This window comes from Colias philodice, chromosome 19 (genome assembly GCF_061535455.1).
Source record: "Colias philodice isolate Cphi_HAF_F1 chromosome 19, ilColPhil1 Martin Lab GWU primary, whole genome shotgun sequence".
Classification (NCBI taxonomy): domain Eukaryota; kingdom Metazoa; phylum Arthropoda; class Insecta; order Lepidoptera; family Pieridae; genus Colias; species Colias philodice.
Window position 1 is genome coordinate 6,755,202 of NC_143104.1, and position 22,212 is coordinate 6,777,413.

The 22,212-nt window shown below is 34.1% G+C and overlaps 3 protein-coding genes across 4 annotated transcripts in view; 2 read left to right on the forward strand and 1 right to left on the reverse strand.

Annotated features, from left to right (window-relative positions):
• The window catches only part of LOC149480005 (uncharacterized), a 340,612-nt gene that overhangs the window by 227,978 nt on the left and 90,422 nt on the right, over positions 1-22,212 (forward strand). The window lies entirely within an intron of this gene.
• Positions 1-22,212, forward strand: part of LOC149480010 (elongation factor-like GTPase 1) — a 109,849-nt gene that overhangs the window by 69,607 nt on the left and 18,030 nt on the right. The window lies entirely within an intron of this gene.
• Positions 327-15,842, reverse strand: aos (protein argos). 2 transcript variants are annotated; one of them, XM_089707123.1, is made up of 4 exons: positions 15,564-15,842; positions 3,361-3,485; positions 2,036-2,303; positions 327-1,726 (listed from the first exon to the last, which is right to left on the reverse strand). In XM_089707123.1, the coding sequence occupies exons 1-4, from the start codon at positions 15,759-15,761 to the stop codon at positions 1,478-1,480; spliced, it is 840 nt and encodes a 279-aa protein (XP_089563249.1). In that variant the 5' UTR covers positions 15,762-15,842; the 3' UTR covers positions 327-1,477. The 2 variants fall into 2 exon arrangements, with proteins under 2 accessions (XP_089563249.1, XP_089563250.1); XM_089707124.1 differs by having other exon boundaries at positions 15,573-15,841.

Sequence of the window (22,212 nt, forward strand, 5' to 3'; positions counted from 1 at the left end):
GGCACAATGTTTGCACAACAACCATAATATTAGCCTGTATAATATTTAAACTTAGTACCTTTTGAAACATACTTAAAAATGTTGGACTGTTTATTTAATTATTGTTTTTTTCTGTATCTTCTGAATCGGTTGATTCAATCTAACGATTGAGCGGATGTTGCGACATTGTAGTGCATTCAATTAATGAATAATGCAATCTGAACTACATTCAGCTAGACACTAATAACTCGATGTCAATTAAATAAAGTCATTTATAACTGATTTCACAACACAAGTTCAATTCTATGAAGATAAACATATTTAATACATATTAATAAAAAACATAGTTATGATATTGAAACATTTAATCTTTTTTGTGTCAATAATTTAACTTATACTCTATACATAAAACAAGGAAGACATACCGCCCGTCGGTATTATACATTTATTAACACTTTTCTCATATTTACATAAATACATGATAAATGCGATTCTAGCCAAGATTGCATACATAGATACACAAATTTATTCAATAAAAAACAACCGAACAATCTATATTCATATAAGTATATTCTTTAAAATGCCTAGTGTATAATCGCATTTTAAATATAACCAAAGTATGGATTTCTTTAACACAAACAGCATACAATCGCAAATAAACACAATAAACAAAATTTGTCTTTGTTTGGAAGACATGGAAACACAGCAACAGTCTTATTACGAGTAAAGTTATACTATCTCACAGAGGCGGGCAGAATATTAACACAAATATAAATATCATTCACGAAATTTTATACGCGAGATGATACATTTCATGCCCATTTATTCATAGATGTTGTCACAAAAATAAAATTACTTATATTCATGACTCGCATTCAAAATGTTAAAATAACCCTGTCATGGTATATCACAATTCACAAGCAAACATTAACGAATAAAAAATAGAATTGTATAAATACCTAATAGTATTTTTTATTAAAATCTCAACTGTTTGATTAAGTTAAATTTTAAAATGAACAGTGTATCTAGATTAAATCTAATATTAGTAGGACAAAAAATTCCTGCCTCGCCCTCATGAAATATTTTAACTTACCAAATTCGCAACAACTATGTATGTATGGCAAGTTTTAAAATATGAAAAAAAATAATTTAAACTAAACGTTTGGAATGATTACTTACACTTAAAATTATTATTTACAAAACATAACAGAAACAATACCTAAGTAATACCGATATCGAGACTAAGTTTATATTTACACTGAGGTCATCATAGTGTCTATGGGTCCGCGTAAACTGGCCAGAAATATACGAGGTTAGCTCTCATTAGTAACGTTACCTGTTATCGTTTGTTAATACCATATATTCCGAACAGTCAACGTTCGAAATCGCTAACTAGAAGCAGGATACACGCGTCTTCGCGATAGCCTAAAATTTTGTACTGAACAGGTGTGAGAAAGCGCGAAGTTGTAAGGTGATCACAAGTCGTTTGGGGCGCGTTTCAGTCTTTGTCGCCTACGAATCGGTAGGTGTCGGGCGGTGGTTCGGGCATGCAGTAGCCGTGGTACGTGCGGATGTCCTCTGCTACGTAGGTGACGCCGGGCAGTACACCAGGCTCTGTGTGGTGTTTGGGACACGTGTGATCTCTTGGACATTGGCATATCGTACTTGCGTTAACTTCGTCGATTTGTTCGTGGCGACGGCGCGCACTGAATAGCCGGCAAGGCTCTTTTCGGGAACACCTCAGCCTCTGTAATATATAAATTATGATTAGAATAAGTTTGAAGTCACTAGAAATTTTAAAGTTATTGTTACAGAACTAATTCAGGAATTATGAAATTTCAAATTAATATCTAAGTCAAGTGCTCGATATTTTTTGTTCTTAGTAAGCTGTTTATAAATTTAAATTGGTACTAATAAATATTTATTTTTATTTGATTAAATAAACGCATTATAAATCAGCAAAAAAATATTTTAATAAACATACAACAAAATTTAAGCGCAAAATATCAGCGCCATCTAGCGGCGTATAGTGGAATTATAAAAGCTCAATACTCACGCTTTGCGGCGAGCACGCGAACTGGTACTGATTCCCTTGTTCGCCGCTAGGTGTCGTGTACGGCAGCTTCTTCAACAGATACGTGACGGACGACTTGGGGCAGTGACAATTGACAATCTGCTGCGTGGCGTTACTGTCTGGTAAAGAGAATATGGTCCATGCGGCGTCTTTGAAGTATCGGCATTTGGGTAACCGCTTCACGGGCTCGCACGTTTTGTAAAGCGTGGTCTTGTCGGCCAGCGTGTGGCTGTCGTCCGCTGATAGGTCGCTGAAATTAAAAAGAAATGAATTAGATAATGTTTTATGTTTATTTTGAAATTATTCGTATATTATTGTTGAATTAAATGCACTGGGTAATCGATGCTGTCCTTAAGGCGCGGGACATATACAAGAGGCGCGGCGCGCCGCGGGCGCGCTGCCGGCGTGCATCGGGTGCGCTATTGGCATTTTGTATGAAATAATTTTGGAAAGGCGCAACCTTGGCGCAACCTTGGCACAACCGTGGCGTGCCGACTCGACGCCTGTCCAAAATTCTTTCATACAAAATGTATAAGAAGGATGTGGTGCAAAACAGATTCAAGAGGTGCGCTTATGGCACGCCCGCGCCCGCGCCGCTTGTGTTTGACCCGCGCCTAACATATTTCCCTGATCGGTATTATGCAACATAATATAAAATAAAACAACTATCATAAAATCTGTAAAATAAAGCCGTCGTCCAAATATGCAACTGAATGTCCGCACAAGGATGGAGGTATGACAAGCCGATCTAAAACTGGGTTATTTCACTTATTTTATCTCATTATATTTATTGTCATACCGGTACTCGCTAATGGAGTAGTTAGTCTCATAAGTAATGGCTAGAAATGTAAAATGTCCACTTTAACACCGTTATATTGTTGGCCACATAATCGTAATATAATGCTTTCCGGATCTTTTTAAAAACTACATATGAATTGAATATGAATAGCTTTTGATTATTCTAATTTAAAATAAAGAATACATTTATTGTGATTGACATGCTATTACTAAAAGACATTTGTAAAACATATGTATTTTGAAAACAATGAACTTTGCCTTACTAACATGTAAATTTATCTTTGAACGTAGAATTACTTAATAGTCAATTAACAATACCAATAATAATTAGACTGATTCTAAAATATTTCTAGAAAGGTATCGATGCGATTAGAATAACGTTTAAGTTTTTTAATTCAATCAAATGAGCTATTGCTCTATTGTCACTGTTGTGTTAGTAGATTAAACTTTATATGAATGCTAGTAATTACATCTAAGTAAAAATTAAGGTTTTTTAATAAGATATTCACCTAGAACACGGCCTGTGTCCCAAACAGCGGCATTTCCTCTCGATCCAGGGCTGCGTTGTATCGTACAGATCCACTTTACTGCACACTTGCCGCGCTCTACAGTCCGGTAGATCCTCCTCTGATACCTGGAATTAATGGATTATTTCATTAATACTAAAATTTAAATAATAAACAAAGAATATTAATAATTATTTGCGATTTTGAACGATCTTTCCTTGTATAAGTTAGAACTATAAAAAAGCTTTAAAATTCTATATTCAACGGATTAAGACACTATGAAAGTTCATCGCTATCAGCACCATAAATAAAAAAAAAAATTCGCATATTTCATTCATGAATAACGCGTATCAAATTGAATATTTCGCAAGGCACACAACGCGGGTCATTCAAGAAACTTCCCAATCGACATGCATATACAATCAATTCGACACATTTTATAAATTCAACGCGCATCCATCAGTTTTGCATTGATACATCGGCAAATCCTCGCGGCAGTAAACATTTTGCACGGGGCGAATTGTAAGGTTGAAATACAAAGGAAACTGTGTCTTCAAACGCGTGGGAGATTCTAAATGTGTTCGCCCCGCAGTCCTGCACCTGCCGTCCTTTGAAGGAACGCTGGCTGGACGGGAGACGGGAGAAGGGAGATCGTTATAATGACGTCCGAAAGATGGTAATCTTAATTATTCACTGGGCACATACGAACATGTGCTCTCCGAATCCATTCAGGTTTTTTTCGTGGTTAAGGACCATCGGTCTTAGGCTTACTTCCGTCCGGAAGACATTCCATTCGGCAACCTGTTGGCTGTGGGAACATTTTTTCTGCGCAAACATATCTCAGGGCTAGTTCGAGCGGACGCCATTTATAATAATTATAGATCTTTATTATAACTTTTAATGGTTGTTGTGTTTTTTGTCTCGACGTATTTTTGATAGGCATTTTAAGTACCGTCATAAATTAGTTTTTATTGTGCGCTGTTTGACATATGGATTCATATGTTAATAAATGATGTGAATTTTATTTTTTATCTAGCACGTAAAATTAATGTGAGCTTTTATGAACGAAACTATTATTCTTCATTTTGTAGGTTTAGACAGCCCTACAGAAATTAGAGGCGTGAAAACATTTTTTTACTTGTTCCGGATACACTTCCCGTTTCTTCTCTATTGCGATGTGTTTCGCGGAAACTGCCTTGGATGGATCTTACAAAAGCCGGATATAGCCCTTTTGTACGGCCAACAAAAAAAGCTTACGGGCCGAGCACAATGTATGGTTTTGTTGGGTTGTTGACTCGCCCCAACCACCTGCCAATTCAACGTTTAATGGATTAAAATGCAAAACAAAGACAGCCTATACGAATGGACGTAACATAAACAAATCAATTATAGACGACAAATTGTTATGTACTCGTGTAGTGCCGTGAACATAATTTTATTTAACGGATCTTGCACGTCGGCCGGAATGCTAATGCAGTTTGTAAGAAAATCACCATTTAGACGACGTAGAATATTCAATTAGATGGGCGAAACATTGTTTTATTTTTATTGCTTTCTATTAGCGGTATACCGTTTCCTTGTGTAAAACTAATAATAGTTTTATACGAAATAATACATTTGATGAGAACTTATTCAAATTTAGCAGATATTCAAATGGTATCAAATAATGGGGCTTGTAACTCATTATAATATGATGTTATCAAATTATATTTTATCGCGTGTCTCACTAAACTGTTTTACATTAGTTTTTGTGTAGGCCTGTTAGGTTTTTTAACGTTTTGTATTATTTGTTTGAAGCGCCCGTGACTTGACCGTTGGCCGCGAGCAACAGTTTTGAGCATGTATAAATTTCATCCTTTAGTGAGGAAAATTAAATTTTCGATCATAAAGATTTGAACCGTAATACAGAGGCATAAAGCGTATATTGAGATCATTTCTCAAAGCGCAAATCTCGGAGCAGTTAAGAAGTTTAGGTTTACGTTTAAACCTGTGCGGTGATGAAAATGAGCTTTCGTGAAATGTAATAGGTTTTCTTTTCCAGTGGCGCAGCGCTGGAGATGTTCGTGTTTTTCTTAAGTATTGAGCTGTGGGGTCGCGGGGCGAGGTATCCGGTGTGAACAGGTGGCGAGACGCACCTATTATAAGAGATTGTTCATACAAGATGCGACGTTGCTCGATATTGCTTAGTTATTGCTGTGTTATTAATCATGTTCTAACTTTTATATAAAGGATATAAATTAATTTCTCTTCCACTACGTTCAATTTTTGTTATATTTCATTAAATTTTATTTAAATTTCGTTCATATGATAGTACTATATGTTGAGTCGCAAGTGTGTAAATAACCTTATACATACTAATCTATGCCCAAACGACCTTCTGCAACCTTTGTAGTACCGGCCCTATGTGGGCACACGCCTCCGCCGTCTTCCATTTTTTGTGTGGTAGGCTGAACAATCAGTGTTGTTTTAACGTTCTATTTATTTACATTTCTTTAAGGTCGAACAACACTGCCCATATGCATACCTATGCTTAAAATACAATAGGTTTCACTTTTGAGATTTGCGTAATTCCTCCTACTAATCTACCTTCTTTTAGATGGGACTGAGTTCCAAGTACCTTAGGTTTCTTTAAACTGCAGAACTGTTCAGAATTCCCCTTTTGTTTATAAATGTATTTCTTATATTATAAATAGAAACGATTACACATCTTCGTTTCTAATGCCTAATGGTTAATATGAAAACCTTATAGTCCTTGTTCAACACGCGTCGAGTTCCGAAATACAGAAAGAACTTTGAATGCCTAGATAGAAATCTTTTATAGGAAGATATTTTAAGCGGTGATAGCCGGGATTATCTCCACTAAATATTAATACCTATCATTAAACGACAACATTGTTTAGACGTTGTAATTAATCGATCAAGTACAATAATTGTATGCGATGCCCGCGGCGCCGGACGCGGGAACTCAGGTAGCTGATATGTATTACAAATAAACGACAAAAACCCCGCAGCTATATTTTATTTATTACATTTGTAATTAGTCAAAGATCGACTTTTTGTTGCCTCATCGCCTTGAGCGCGAATTAATATAGAGTAGGTTTTTTTTTTGGTCGATGAGGCAGAGAATAGCTTTTCATGTATAACCTACTTATGTTTAGTCCATTGAATAAAAAGTTCTAGAGTGCGTGAGTTAGTAACGTAAGATGTTTCTTCGGAAACATGTTAAGAGTCCCTAGGTAATAAACATACTAAAACCCCGGGCCACTAGGAGGAGCCCCGGAGTGGGGGGAGGGGGGAAATGGGTCCATTTTTTCATTTTTCGCTTAAATCTCAAAAACGGTACATGTTAGAGAAAAACTTTCAAGGAAAAGTTGAAAGGCCATAAAATTATCTACAAGTTGTATCTCAATCATTTTTTCCTATATCCTACCGTTTCTGAGTTATACGCAGTAAAACATGATTTTGGCTCAAACAATTTCCACATCAATCGATCAAAAAATATTTCTTTCTTCCAAAAAACTCAAATGTGCAACTTGTGACCGGTACTGATAGATTGCTCTTAATTTGGTCTATAACTGGTAAAATAAACACATTCCTCCATGGAAGCCTTTAGAAGGAATCGATTGTCAAAATATTATATTAGGGTAGTTTGAGTTACTGAACTTGATCTTTTTATTTTTTTCTTCCAAAAACTCAAAAGTGCAACTTGTGACCGGTACAGATAGATTGCTCATAATTGGGTCTATCATTGATAAAAATACCAGATTCCACCACGGAGGCGTTTACGGGGAATTGAATTTTATTAGGGTAGTTACGATACTTGAACTTTATATTTTTTTTCTCCAAAAAAACTCAAAAGTGCAACTTGTGACCAGTACTGATAGATTGCTCTTAATTAGGTCTATGATTGGTAAAATAAACACATTCCTCCATGGAAGCCTTTAGGAGGAATCGATTGTCAAAATATTATATTAGGGTAGTTTGAGTTACTGAACTTGATCTTTTTATTTTTTTCTTCCAAAAAACTCAAAAGTGCAACTTGTGACCGGTACTGATAGATTGCTCTTAATTAGGTCTATAATTGGTAAAATAAACACATTCCTCCATGGAAGCCTTTAGGAGGAATCGATTGTCAAAATATTATATTAGGGTAGTTTGAGTTACTGAACTTGATCTTTTTATTTTTTTCTTCCAAAAAACTCAAAAGTGCAACTTGTGACCGGTACAGATAGATTGCTCATAATTAGGTCTATCATTGCTAAAAATACCAGATTCCACCACGGAGGCGTTTACGGGGAATTGAATTTTATCAGGGTAGTTACGATACATGAACTTTTTATTTTTTTTCTTCCAAAAAACTCAAAAGTGCAACTTGTGACCGGTACAGATAGATTGCTCATAATTAGGTCTATCATTGATAAAAATACCAGATTCCACCATGGAGGCGTTTACGGGGAATTGAATTTTATTAGTGTAGTTAGTTAAAAAGTTCAAGTATCGTAACTACCCTAATAAAACTCAAATTCCCCGTAAACGCCTCCATGGTGGAATCTGGTATTTTTATCAATGATAGACCTAATTATGAGCAATCTATCTGTACCGGTCATAAGTTGCACTTTTGAGTTTTTTGGAAGAAAAAAAATAAAAAGTTCATGTATCGTAACTACCCTGATAAAATTCAATTCCCCGTAAACGCCTCCGTGGTGGAATCTGGTATTTTTAGCAATGATAGACCTAATTATGAGCAATCTATCTGTACCGGTCACAAGTTGCACTTTTGAGTTTTTTGGAAGAAAAAAATAAAAAGATCAAGTTCAGTAACTCAAACTACCCTAATATAATATTTTGACAATCGATTCCTCCTAAAGGCTTCCATGGAGGAATGTGTTTATTTTACCAGTTATAGACCAAATTAAGAGCAATCTATCAGTACCGGTCATAAGTTGCATATTTGAGTTTTTTGGAAGAAAGAAATATTTTTTGATCGATTGATGTGGAAATTGTTTGAGCCAAAATCATGTTTTACTGCGTATAACTAAGAAACGGTAGGATATAGGAAAAAATGATTGAGATACAACTTGTAGATAATTTTATGGCCTGTCAACTTTTCCTTGAAAGTTTTTCTGTAACATGTACCGTTTTTTAGATTTAAGCGAAAAATGAAAAAATGGACCCATTTCCCCCCCTCCCCCCACTCCGGGGCTCCTCCTAGTGGCCCGGGGTTTTAGTATGTTTATTACCTAGGGACTCTTGACATGTTTCCGAAGAAACATCTTACGTTACTAACTCACGCACTCTAGGCCCCCCTTGGAGGGACTCATTCAATGGACTAGTTATGATTGTGATATTTTGTTCAGATATTATTATACAGTCGCAAGAAAACTAGAAAACACAAAATAAACAGATAATATACATATAGCATGAGCGGTTAAGTAGTATTAGCTTACTCAAAACATATTATGATCATTTAAATAAATAATACAAAATAGAAGTAACATAAAAGGAGTGATGTTAATTGTAAACATGCAAAAATAGTAGTAGGTATATTACATGTTGTCGCGGAAGAATTCCAACAAATACCCGCGGCCCCATCATTAAAGCGGCTCGACGGAACACAGTGGGGTTTTAGTCGGTAAGAATCCGACATAACCCACGGCTCCTTCCCCGGGGGCCGTGGGTATCTTTGGAAGATTTCCCCACTATAAAAAAAAAAAAAAAAAAAGGTATATTACATGTTTAGAGTATTGATTATAAAACAATGAGTCACGCTGCAGTCCATGGCACAGATATTTTCCACATCTATTTTACTTTATATGAACGAATAATATTGCAACTTACCTAAAAATTATGGAACAATGTTATGGATAATTTACCGCCTTCTGCCCTGTTTAATAACAACTATTCTTGCTCTAAAATTATTAAGTAAATAGACGATGCATATTTTGTCATACTATTTTAGCTGACTTTTACTCGCATTCAAATTTCTGTTCACATGTAAATTGTATCTGCTACGGATTATAAGGACTAAATTAGCGTTTTGATTTGAACCTTAACGAGTACACGTTATTGTAATTAAAGCCAAACAATTACAAAATAATTAACAAATAAAAGCTTTTGCATTGGCATATAACACGCACAAGCAACGTTCGTTGAAAAGACATCAACGGCGCCGGAAGCGCGCAACGCACACACGCGCCTCAATTAGCTCGCATTAGCGTCTCGCGTAGCCTCATTGTATGCGCTAGGTGTCCAATAACCAGGAATAACATCGATACTTAGTATACTAACATATACGTGAGCTTGTGTAGTCAGTACGCCCTGCGTTTTAATCACAATGATTAAAACGGCCGTAGGTTGACTAATCAGTTGAATTATTTGTGGGATTTATTCATGCTATGCAAGGTTTATTGGATTTATGAGTGATGTGTAAAACGAATTAAAGACTTCTAAACCAACGTTCATAAGAAACATCACCGACGATCTTGCGACGTCAGTACCTAAAGAAAGTTTTAGTTTTAGATATGGGCATTTCATACCACTATAATAATTCCAATTAATACTATGCATCCGTAGGAGTAAAATTAAAAAATAAAATACAACCCATACAACTCAGAAAGAATATCACTCGTGTAACAAATTTCAAAAGCTTAGTGAGAAGTTAGTGAGAATAGTCTGGTCTTATATGTTGGTAATGGATAGCCATTACCAACATACAAAATTAAATCTCCTTACAATGTAAACGTGCACATATACACAATACACATATAGATATTAAGAATCTTCGAAGAGTACAGTAGTAACACTAGACAGAACCCGCAGTACAGACGGGCTTTCAAAGGTGCCATCGTACACTATTGTGCCGGCATCCGGAGGGTATTGATAACGCACGTGTCTCTTTAGACGGGGACCCCATTCCGACGCTCAAGTGTGCCACATTGAAAGGGATGAGCATAAAGACGACGAAATTTTGTTGACGGCAGCACGGAGATATGTCTTCAGTTATTGATATGAATTTGTTAGGACTTACATTATAGAAGTGTATGAAATATGGGTTGTTAAGCTTGCGCTGTAGGCACGTCACAATTGAACACGCTACTTCAATTACGAATTCGTAAATACTATTATGTATTAGAGCTACGTAAAAAAACAAAATAACCAAACCGCATTTCCAATCCCTCATATACGAGACGATTCCAAAAAAGAAATTATAAAACCAGAACGAATAAACATAATAGGACGTAAAAACGTATTAAATCAAAACTTTCCGGTCCCTCGTGTCGATTTGTTTATTTTCGAACTGTGATAACAAAAAAGATTAGATTTTTTGTCGCGTAACGCAGGTGCCCGACCTCAGTTCTCTTATTGGATCTTTTTCTTTACATTTTCTTATACTGTGTTCATAAGGACAGTTCACTAAGCTGCATCGGTAAAATTAATATTTCTATTGAACATCCAATAGTATGAGAATATAGTTGAAATATTTTATCGTAAATTTAAAATGAGCTTTTACAATTCTGATTTTAATAGGTCACGAAAGAAAGGCATGAATTTGTATGTTAAATGTTTGTTTAATAATTGTTTCATCCTTTACTCACGTTTGTTATAAATTTGACTTTATCAGATAAAATTTTCTGCCCTTCCCTTTCGTGAAATGTTTCTGCACGCGTTCCATAAAACAAAACCACGCACATAAAAGTATACCAACGAATAGTATAGGTGTATACAAATGATTATCTATGTTAGCAAGGCGGCTAACATTTGGACAACATTCCTAACATTGTATCCCCGCCTTACGTGACTCGATCTCGCCCTTGAGGTCGCTTTTTACCTTCACTTTTCTTTGTTGACTCGTGTCTTCGAATCTCTCCATCCATGAAGAAGCCTTAATTGTTATACTATTATACCTACAATTTATTTAACACAATCTCGCAATTTGTTCCGCGAATAGTGAATGAAATGTCGCATAACCGCTTCCAGTTATTGTGTAAGAACTCGTACTTGTAAATATATCAAGGGCAGTTACGAACGTAAAAGTTAACGCAGTAAGGAATTATTTCATTGAAGAAAGCTGGTCGCATTTCTCGATAAACTCGAGTAGAGTATAGATATGTTTCGTGAATTTCAACGTTTAAACGCAGAAGACAAACGTATCTCTGAGTAAATTCTTATCATTACAACTTCTATATTGGGAGCGCAGTCCACGCAGTAGGTACCATTGATTCGCGTTCCCTCCCCCGCTAGGATGTAAATGTTATGTAAATAGTTGGAACACAATATTAAACATAAACTGTAGCTTCCGTAATGTGCGGTGGTGCCAAATAAGGCGTTTTCCCCATAGATTCAATCACGTAGGCAGCAATGGCTATTCGGTTCATTGCATAAGTTAACTGAGTGTGTTCAAACGCACGACATTTTATACGGTTGCGTTTATTTATTGTGACTTCCAATTTCGTCTTAAATAACATTTTAGTGTCAATATCACGTGTTCTAAATGGCTGATTTGTACTTGGGTTGCATTGTTTTGCAAATATACAAATTGACTTGAGAAAAATGCATGTGCACTTTTTCTTTAGGTTTGCCTGCTATGTCATACATGTTTGTATAAAAAATAGTTTTTCGATTTCCTTAGGTATACTAGCCCATAAAAAATCAAATGATATAAATAAACTAAAAATAATATAAAAACGTGAAAACCATTTTAAATATTATAATGAAGCTCCAAATAATATCATGTTTAAGTTGAAACAACAGCATTGATAGGTATTAATATTAATGTCGACTACAAAAAGAGCTACATTCAGATGTATCGGAAACTAGGCATTTCATTCAGGTTTATTAATGCAAAATACATGTCTACTGTTACGAGTATCCGTATGTTTCGAATGGCATCAGCCAACGTATCATCAGGCTTATGTATTAATATATAAATGCGTCGATTTGTGTGGAAAGCGATAATTTTATGCATTAAATATTTTTTCCACTGCGTCCGGCGGGTGTTTGCGCGACCGCCGTTATGTCCGCCTCCGTCTTTCTTGTCATCCTATCGGATATTTATACGACACATGGAAATTACGATTTCATTTCGACTAATTAAACGACTTTAATTGATGTGCGATGCGACTTGGCTATGATTTAAGTGATGTTTGATTTGACTTTGGATTGGAGAATAGTTTTAGCGATATGTTATTACCTAGCAGTGTTATAATATGATACTATGTATATTCTGGAGACTCTGTAGTATTTCCTTCTTGGTTTCAATCGTTATAACATTTATAAATAGAAGTTATAATGTTAATTGTACCTATTGAAAACACAAATATATCCACGAAAATAGAAACCATTGAGTGTAAAGTTAATACATCCTTGAACAAACATAATATTAATAGTATTTTATACAAGGATAAGAATAAAATCTAGTCCATTATAGTATTAAATTTCGGTACAGAATGGCCTCTAGTCTATCAAACATGCTTGTTATCATGGTAATGGTAAAATTGCTTATCCATTATCCTATTTAAGCTGTCGCCACCTGCCAAAAAGGATGTGACATTGACACTCTGGCTCAATGCTTTAGAAAAGATTATGTCTAATTTATTATATGAATGTAGGACGTAGGTACGTTATACGTTGATGCTGCTTACCTACCTACTTGTATTTTCTATATATGTATAGACATTTCATTCTTGTGATAAAAGTGTATATCCCCGTCTTATTATTTGTAGTGTGCACTATGCAGTAGATCTTGAAAATCGTTTTCGTTACCATGACAACGTGAAAACAATCAATTAACAATGCTTTCAGTGTGTTATAATATAACGTATCTTTTCTTTGATTATAGCAATGGTATTCGGTACATTTGAAAAAGCTCGCCGCTACACTTCAAAATGCTCAATTGTTTTCTGTTGCAAAACGGATGATCAGTACCATCCACCCTCCTGCGGTTTTGGTATACAAATGTTAGGTACTCTTTTGTTTGTAGGAACAAGCAATGAGCCGCGGGTTTCCTCCTTCTAACTAAATGAAGTATTTGTTCAATCCTCGGAGGATAGTTGTTCTCAATAAAACGATCTAGGTATATGTATTTCGAATTAAAAGAGCAAGACAAGTTAAAAAAGTTTACCAATCGTGTAAGAAGTACGTTAACAATGTCTTAAACTTAATATCACGTAAGGGCAAAATATATCTCGATTTAAGTGTACACAAAAATAAATGAAAGTCAACATAATATGACCTTCCAATCCATTCATGCCTGTCAAGATTTAAACACGAATTGCATATGAATTAACAACGAGATATCTCTTGAATTCCATTCCACAATGAGACGTACGACCGAAAAGGTTACCGTTACGAATGGCTTATAGCCAGTGACATAAAAAGGGAAAAAGATACGTTTTTTTTTCAAAAAGCACACACTGGCCGGAGTCTCGATCGTAAGTCATCAAAGCTGTCAAGATAAGAATGAGTGAATGAACACCTGCCGCTACCGGCGTTACGCATGCTCCTACGCAAGCGTGTACGATACACTATCTTTAAATTCATCCTTAAAAACGCACAAAACTTCAACCCATTATCAATTCTAATGCACAAATAACACAGCTCATTTTACACCACGAACACAACCAAAGCTACATCGCTTTTCGAATACACGCAATTACTTACAGCTTAGAACGATTATCTTCTTGAATCGACTTTAAAATTAGGCATAATAATATGATTAACGTTGTTTTTAAAATATGACTTACAAAACTTGATATCCGTGACTCCTTTTCTATTTTTATTAAAGTCAATGTAATTATTGCGGTCGATCGCATGGCCGCTCGAAGGAAATTGGTGACAGTTTAATTTCGTTTTATAATTCGGTTCAATGTAAATGTATCTAATTTAATTTGGTGTATTTCGTATGATAATCGTTTTCCTTGCCGTTCAATTACACGGGGCTTGGCGTTTGCAAGGTCAATAGAGGTTTTAATTGGTCTAATTGTAGGCGTATTCCTGGAATCTCACATACACCATCGCATGACGAATCCACGTATCCCAAAGAGCAGCAGATGTTTCCTCAAACTCTTGGAAGAAGCTCGCACGAATTTGAAGAATTTCCTTTAGTTTATTTCCAAGAGGCTTTATAGAGTGGACTTCTGAGTAAGATAAAACGATCGCGATAGTTACTACTAGAATGGAGTGGAATGTTTAATAGATTATTTGTGTGAGATTTATTGATGCTAATAAAGAATATAGCGTTATAAATGAGGATTGTAAATGCTTTTATTACAGATATGGAGGACATTAGACGATAATAATTTACTTTTAATTATTTAATAGTAATTACAGTTCATTTCTCAATCAAATTGATAAATACCTACTGTAAAATAATTATAAATGCGATATATTTAAACATTCTTTAAAATAAATAAACATGCCAAAAAATGTCGACAGAAGTTAGAACAAGATCCAAAAATAACATTGCAAATAAAACGCCTTCAATTTACTTAAATAGCGCCTAAAGACATTAAGGTAATGTAGAACCTAGATTATTTTTAGTTTTCTATTTTGGTTTAGTTAATTTGTTATTCGCGTGTAAGCTGTCTACATTTTAAATTTCGTTTAAGCTTTTCAACTACATAAGTATTCGGTAAATTAGGATAGTGAATTCAGAGAACTATTCATAAAGACTTAAAATGGTTTTTCAACTATTGATTATGGTGTTGTTCTATAGTTTTATGTACAGAAAAGTTAGGCTAACTTTCAAAAACTTACTATGAAACTATGATTTGTTCTTTTCCCGCCAATTCATATCAGGCCTCCTAAATCTTAATTTATGTTTTTTGTCACATACTAAATTAATTATTTTTTCTGAGGTATATTTTTACATGATGCATTTGCAAAAACACACACACTGATTTCATTTTTTTGTAAAAGTCTCTAAATGAATTAGAAAGCAATCTTTCTAAGAATTTTTAAGTACATACATAATTTTGAAAATCTGTCACCTTGCGACACGTTAATGCATTTAATTATTATTATACAAATGATACACTGTATTAGAAAACTGCGATAAACTTAAACATCCGTCGAGATACAGGCAATCAAGGAAAGATCGTTCTAGTATCATGCATATTCACTACGAGTGAAAACGTAGATCAAGTGACGTTGGAAAGTGTCCAAAATTGAGCTTCACAATATAATAATGTTAAATTCGTGTCACATACAATACTTACGCCTGTCTGATACAGAATCCTCAGGCCGCTTTTCTGCTGCATAGTTCTTCTGTGCGGCAGGAAGGGTAGTTTGTCGGGTCTGCGTATGTGGATCTCTCCCGAAGGTCGGAAGGCTTCCAGGGGCGTCCGTATGACGGCTCGCACCTCGTTCGCGAGGTAAGCTAGGAGTATAGTGGCTAGCACATGCATGGTCACTGGCACACTGTGTAAGGGCGCGTGCGGGTTGTTCGCAGGTCGGGTCGCCGAGCACTGAGGACGGCGGACTAACGCAGGTACGACTTGGCCTACGCGCCGAGTGTAGCCGCCTTCGCGCGATTGGAGTGTCTTGATACTTGCAGGCTTTTATGTTTAATGCTGTGAAGTGCGCGGCTGGTTTTTTAAAAGCTGTCAGCTTTTTTAGTACAATTGCAAAGTTTAAGTTAACAAGTTGTACCGTACCTGCTGGTTTACGGTGTAAAAGGAGGGTAAAATAATATGAAATCTATCGTTATATTAAAATGTTTAACGATATAATATGACAGCTAAAATAGTATCTCTAACTTTATATTATTTAAGCTGGAAGTACAATTGATGTTTAGATCATTAAAATTATATTTGATTCAAATTCAAAAGTATAGTTTGTTTATTTTGTTTAATGAAGTTAGAATTATTATTAATCTGTCTTGTAACAAAATCTTTAAATTTTTTTCCTTGTCTAACAATGAACGAAACCATTTTAACACACAAATTTATTCATAATATCGAAAAAAAAAAAACAAAAATAAATAATCATTCGAGTATCAAGATAGTTGTGTCGCTCTAAGCTTGACTTCCACCGACGATGTTTTTTTACACAATCTTGTTGCTTGAGCATAAAGCTGCGTTTATAAAGCTGCTAACTTAATAAGTTAAGTTGTTTTCACTTAATCCAGAGTAATAACTAATAATAATAATTAAACTTAATTTCGCCTGTTAAATTGTAATTGGTACGACGTAGAATGATAAATTCTTACTTGCTTTTGATCATAAAAAATAACGTTTAAAAAATAATATCATTTCAATCCCAAAAACATACAATTTGTTATGAGAATGTATTTCTTTCGGGTTATTTTAAAATTCCACTTTTTAGTTTTACATATAAACTACACCAATACCTACCTATATGATTAAGGTTATCAGGTATTATTGTAATGATGGCACATGTTATTATAAATTCGGACAGATTCAAACAACTGCCTTAAATACAACCTTATTATCGATAGTAAGAAAAAAACCTATTGTTTTCAATCCATAGTATTCCCCATTGTAACGAACAATAAATCTATGATAATTCCACTTAAACCCACTCCTCGATCAATGACCACTTGAAGGGAACGCCACCGTACAATCGGCCAAAAACAACGGAATTTCCTGGAACATGTTCCGAGCAGTTCCAAGGAATGTATTGTTTCACCATTGTAACGCGAGCTTAGGTATCTTCCGTCCCGCTCGCTCCCATTCACGAGTAGCGAGCCCGCATGAATGAACTGTTTCTTATGAATGGACTAGTACTATATATATGTATGTCTCAAGTGGTCATCGCTTCGTATTATATTATGTAGGTAGGTTCGGCACGTGGTCCGATGGTATTTCGTCTTTTTCGTAACGGTTATGAATGATTACATGTTTATACAATTATGTAGGTAGGTAAGGTATAGGTATGGATGGATGGTTAAGTAATGTATGCTCGAATAAGGTAACAAGGCTGATGGCAGTTTTATTATGAAATTAATATCGAATCGATTTTGGCAGTTATTAAATTATTCACTGCCGTCAGTTAATCAGCCATTGATTTCGATATTTCTTTTATACAGATACATACTTACAAATTCTGTCAGTTTAACTGGTATTTAATAAAGTTTACAAATCTCTATAAGTAATGAAATATTTAAATAAAGAGAAGCACTTTATAATAATGTGATTATCTTTTATTCCTTTATTCAATATATGAGTTGATATCTATAAAGAATACGAGAAACTGAGAATAAAACCGCAAAAGTAATGCAAGAATAGATAGAGATAATAAAAGTATCAATTGAATGGAGGTAGTATTAGGAATAATTCAATAAATACGTTTAATTCAATCAGTTCATTAGACTCAAGATTTATTTAGGACGAATTTTTATTACTTGCGAGTAAATAAATAAAAAGGAATGCAAATTTTTACTCGTCTCTGGTCAACTAAGCTTATCACTGCCAAACGTGTTAGAAATTTTATAGCGATCGTCATCTCTATAGAATATATTTCAATAACAAAATAATAAGGCCAACGTGATTGGCATGCGAACATATTTATTGGTGTTTATACAAAGTCATCTCTAGAGGAAACTCTCAAGTACCAATAAAAAAAGTGTTAAGCTGATAAAGAGCTGTAAAAGCGGTTTTGTACCTCGTCCCGGACAATGGTACTCGACTTCGAGTGGTCAGTTTTAACCGACATTCCCAAAAACGACGGTGCTTCTCTCCGTAACGTATTTTTTTTTTTCTTTTTTTGTTTTGTTTTGTTTATTGTCTCTGAGAGAATCGTATTGGCACGCGCACTCGAAGCCCTTTGTATCGGGTTTACTTAGAAGTGAAACATCCGGGCTTAGCCGAATTCCTTTATCGCCAATGTTAATATGCTTATGAGATAAGAGATGTAATAGATAGTGGCGAGTTGTAGTATTTTTTAAGATGATTATTTTCGTGCTTCTTAGTAAAAAACGTAACACTGCTATTTAATAATAAAACGTATTTGCCGTATTATAAGAATATGCTTCAAGTTACATTTTAGGAATGTAAGGCGTGCTGATTTTTTGTTCCAATGAAGCCTTACCGTTGCATATTGTTAAAATGTCGCCCGGAATGCGTGAGAAAATTAAATGGACCAGTTTTATAAATCAGGTCATGAATATATCAATAGTTTCATCTTTATAGCACAAAAATGAAGAAATTTACTTTTTATTTGGTCTCAAACATTATTCGAAATAAAAATTATGTAATTTATAAATCGTATGATCTGCAATTAGCCTAAGCTTGTAAGCCTTTAACTTCGCTTTTTGGTTAATGTCAAAATTCAACAGTTTATAGGCAGGCTATTAAACTTAAATTTCAAAAACCGTTTAAAAGGAAACCATACTTGTAAAATGACTAAGTAATAAAAAATATAATATTCCAATTTCCAGTAACAAATGATTAAGGAAGATTTTAACCGCTAACGTTCAGCTAGATTTATTTACCAAAACGAGTTTTGTTAACCAGAGTCGAATTTGCATAATTAATGTTCTCACTTTGCTAACACATTTTTGTCGCTCCTATCTTGATCAGATATATTAGTTTAGAGCACGCGATCGCGTTATATTATTCGTAAAAATATAAGATAAATTACGCATCTAAAACTTGTTACTATAGTGCTACAAAATAACTGATTACTGCTGTCAATGTATGAAGATTGTTTAACCATGTATAAGACGGTGAATTATTTTCGCGATATTGCATGATCATAAGCCTTAATTACAAGAGTAAAATAAAATATATGGGTAACATATTAAAGCATTTAAAGCAAGTTTTAAGAGGTGAATATAATTATAAACTAATGAATATACTCATAAAGAATAAAGGAAAAGGTTTTTAAACTATAAATTGTTTTTAACAATGTACTTATACAGTAAATTAACGTAACAGACCTATCATAAACTTCAATATTTTGTGTCAAAATTTCAGAGAGCTTTTGTAGAAGCATTAACAAAGTTAAACTCACTAAGCAGAGTTTGGACGATAAAAAGATCGTTATAACTTTAGCTCGTATTCTAATAGCTCGACACACGCTATGTTAAAGCCGACAAAACTTTTGCTATCTGATGGTGTGGTATTTTTAACCATAACCTCCTTGACCTTGAGTTTGAAATATACATTAATTATTTGAACATTTTAAAGGTCCAAATGCCATAAAAAAGTACTTTACTTTCTGTAATTTAATCACAAAAAAAGAAATATGTTTCCATTAGTGTTAAAATAATAAAAACAATGTTTTATAGCCAGCGATATTAATTAGGTAGGTGTAAGTAATTTATTACAAATTTGCCTTTCTCGTGTTGCCCTCTATTTGTAAAATATAAAAATACTAGCTTTCCATCCGCAGCTTCGCCCGTGCAGTCAAAGAAAAACCCGCATAGTTCCCGTTCCCGTGGGATTTCCAGGATAAAACCTATCCTATTTCCCGGGATAAAAAGTAGCCTATGTCCTTTCTCGGGTATCAAAATATCTCTATACCAAATTTCATGCAAATTGGTTCAGTAGTTAAGGCGTGATTGAGTAACAGACAGACAGAGTTACTTTCGCATTTATAATATTAGTATGGATTATACAAACCAGAATTTAAATTGCGTATTAAATAGGTAATAACTAATAAACACGACCAGCCCTTAAGTTAAGCTCTAACCGTAAAATGATTTAGGTATATAGACATCATTTGCGGGACTTTTATGGTCTTTTAATGTGATATTTTTGTGATAGTTTAATAAATATAAACACGAAGTATATTAAAATTCAATTCAGTATATTTTATATAGGTATAGTTAAGAAGTAGTTTAATTTGAAAAGACGCAAGTTGTATTTGATTAACTTTCAATAAATATGAAATCTATAAATAGCTATTGGAAAGAAGCAAGTTTCACAAATACCTTTACCTAAAAATCATTCATTCATATACATATTTAAACGTACCTCTATAAGTATATTAGTGTATGAAAGGTTTTGTTAAATAAAAGTGATATTCAATTTAACTAGCCAGCCTATTTTAATATCTATATTAATTAATTTATACTACCGGATGTTTACAATGTCGCCGTGTCAACAATTTCATAAAAATCATATATAATTCGAGAATAAATGTACATTATTCGCTTATCAAATTTCTTCATCGAGTAGGCACTTGAACGTAAAATACGAAACCACGTGTAAGGGTTAGTGAAGAGCAATTTTGTGCTATTCATATAAATTCCCACGATCGACATTTCACATTTAGGTACTACGTAGTACGTGGACTTCAGACAATTTTGTTAAGTGATTTGAAAAACCTAGTTTGTTTTATTTTCTAATAGAAACTCATAAACCTACGAAGCTGGATCGTTTCTTTAAGAAAACATTTAGTAGAGTTTTATACGTATTTTATCTACACTAATATTATAAAGAGGAAAACTTTGTTTGTTTGTTTGTTTGTTTGTTTTTTTGTTTGATTGTAATGAATAGGCTCATAAACTACTGGACCGATTTTAAAAATTCTTTCACCATTCGAAAGCTACATTATCCACGAGTAACATAGGCTAGGTTTTATCCCGGAAATCTCACGGGAACGGGAACTATGCGGGTTTTTCTTTGAAAACGCGGGCGAAGCCGCAGGCGGAAAGCTAGTATTTAAATAAACTTGTTACATATCGTATAAAGAATTACTAACTGTGGGTAGGTATATAAACTTGAAAGTTGAAAATGAAAATGAAACACAAATCACTTCTCATTATTCATTCGTTCAGTTCCTACGTGCTATGATGCTCTATAAATCTGTCTTTATGACTTCAAAAAATTTATGTAATGTATATTTCGGTTTTAGATTCATGTTTCATAGTTTCATATTTCCAAGTACTTATATATATGGGTGATTATACAAAAATGGGGTAACTTTTGAGGATATTTTGTTTACTATATTTTTTATATCAGATTGTTACAAATTAGGGTGTATATGATAGCTAATCTAATGAATATATTGTTCCAAATCGGGCCAGCCAGTTTTTTAAGTAGATTGTGAGATATTTTAAATTTTCTGAAATTGGCCTCCAGGGGACTGACGAGGCTAACATGGTACTGATAAAAAACACAATTTTGTAATATTCTTAAAGAAATTGAATGAAAATTACTACAAATCTCTCAGTTTTAATAATGGCACATGTCTTTTAAGTATTAAAATCACTTAGTTACGTTTAAAAATGATAATTAATAATATGTGATACTGGGAAAAAACAATGTCTCAAGTTTCAAAACAGCCTTCTGACATTTAACGCTACGTGAATATTCTTACTCTCTTACTTAACTTTTTCTACTTTGACTTAGTTTTACTTGATATTTCAAGTAATTCACAAACAATAGAAACAAAAAAACGGCCAAGTGCGAGTTGGAGTCCTAAAAAACCTATTTTTTATTATGTTTGTAACTAAAAATTTACACTTTTAGCAATTTTTCCTTATCTGTGTTATAAAGACGTTGCTATTTACCAAGTAGAAGTAAACTATATAGCAGTTTATAGTAGACTGTATACACTGCAAGCATCCTGTGTGTTTTTTTATTCCCTTGCGAATATTTAATTTTGCGGAAATTTGCAGTATTAACGGATGAAGGTATCTTTTGATTGCGTTGCGTTATAAGTTTGATTTTTTTACAGCCCCAAGGGTTCTTAATCTTGAGTATCCAATATAAATTTCAGATTGATACCTCCACGCGTTCCAAAAAAAACGTCTTAACAGACAAACGGACAACAAAGTGATCCTATAAGGGTTCTGTTTTTTCCTTTTGAGGTTCGGAGCCCTAAAAATCTACCAATATTTATGTTAAAAGTACTAATTATAGTAAAATTAAAAACCAAAGTCTCGAA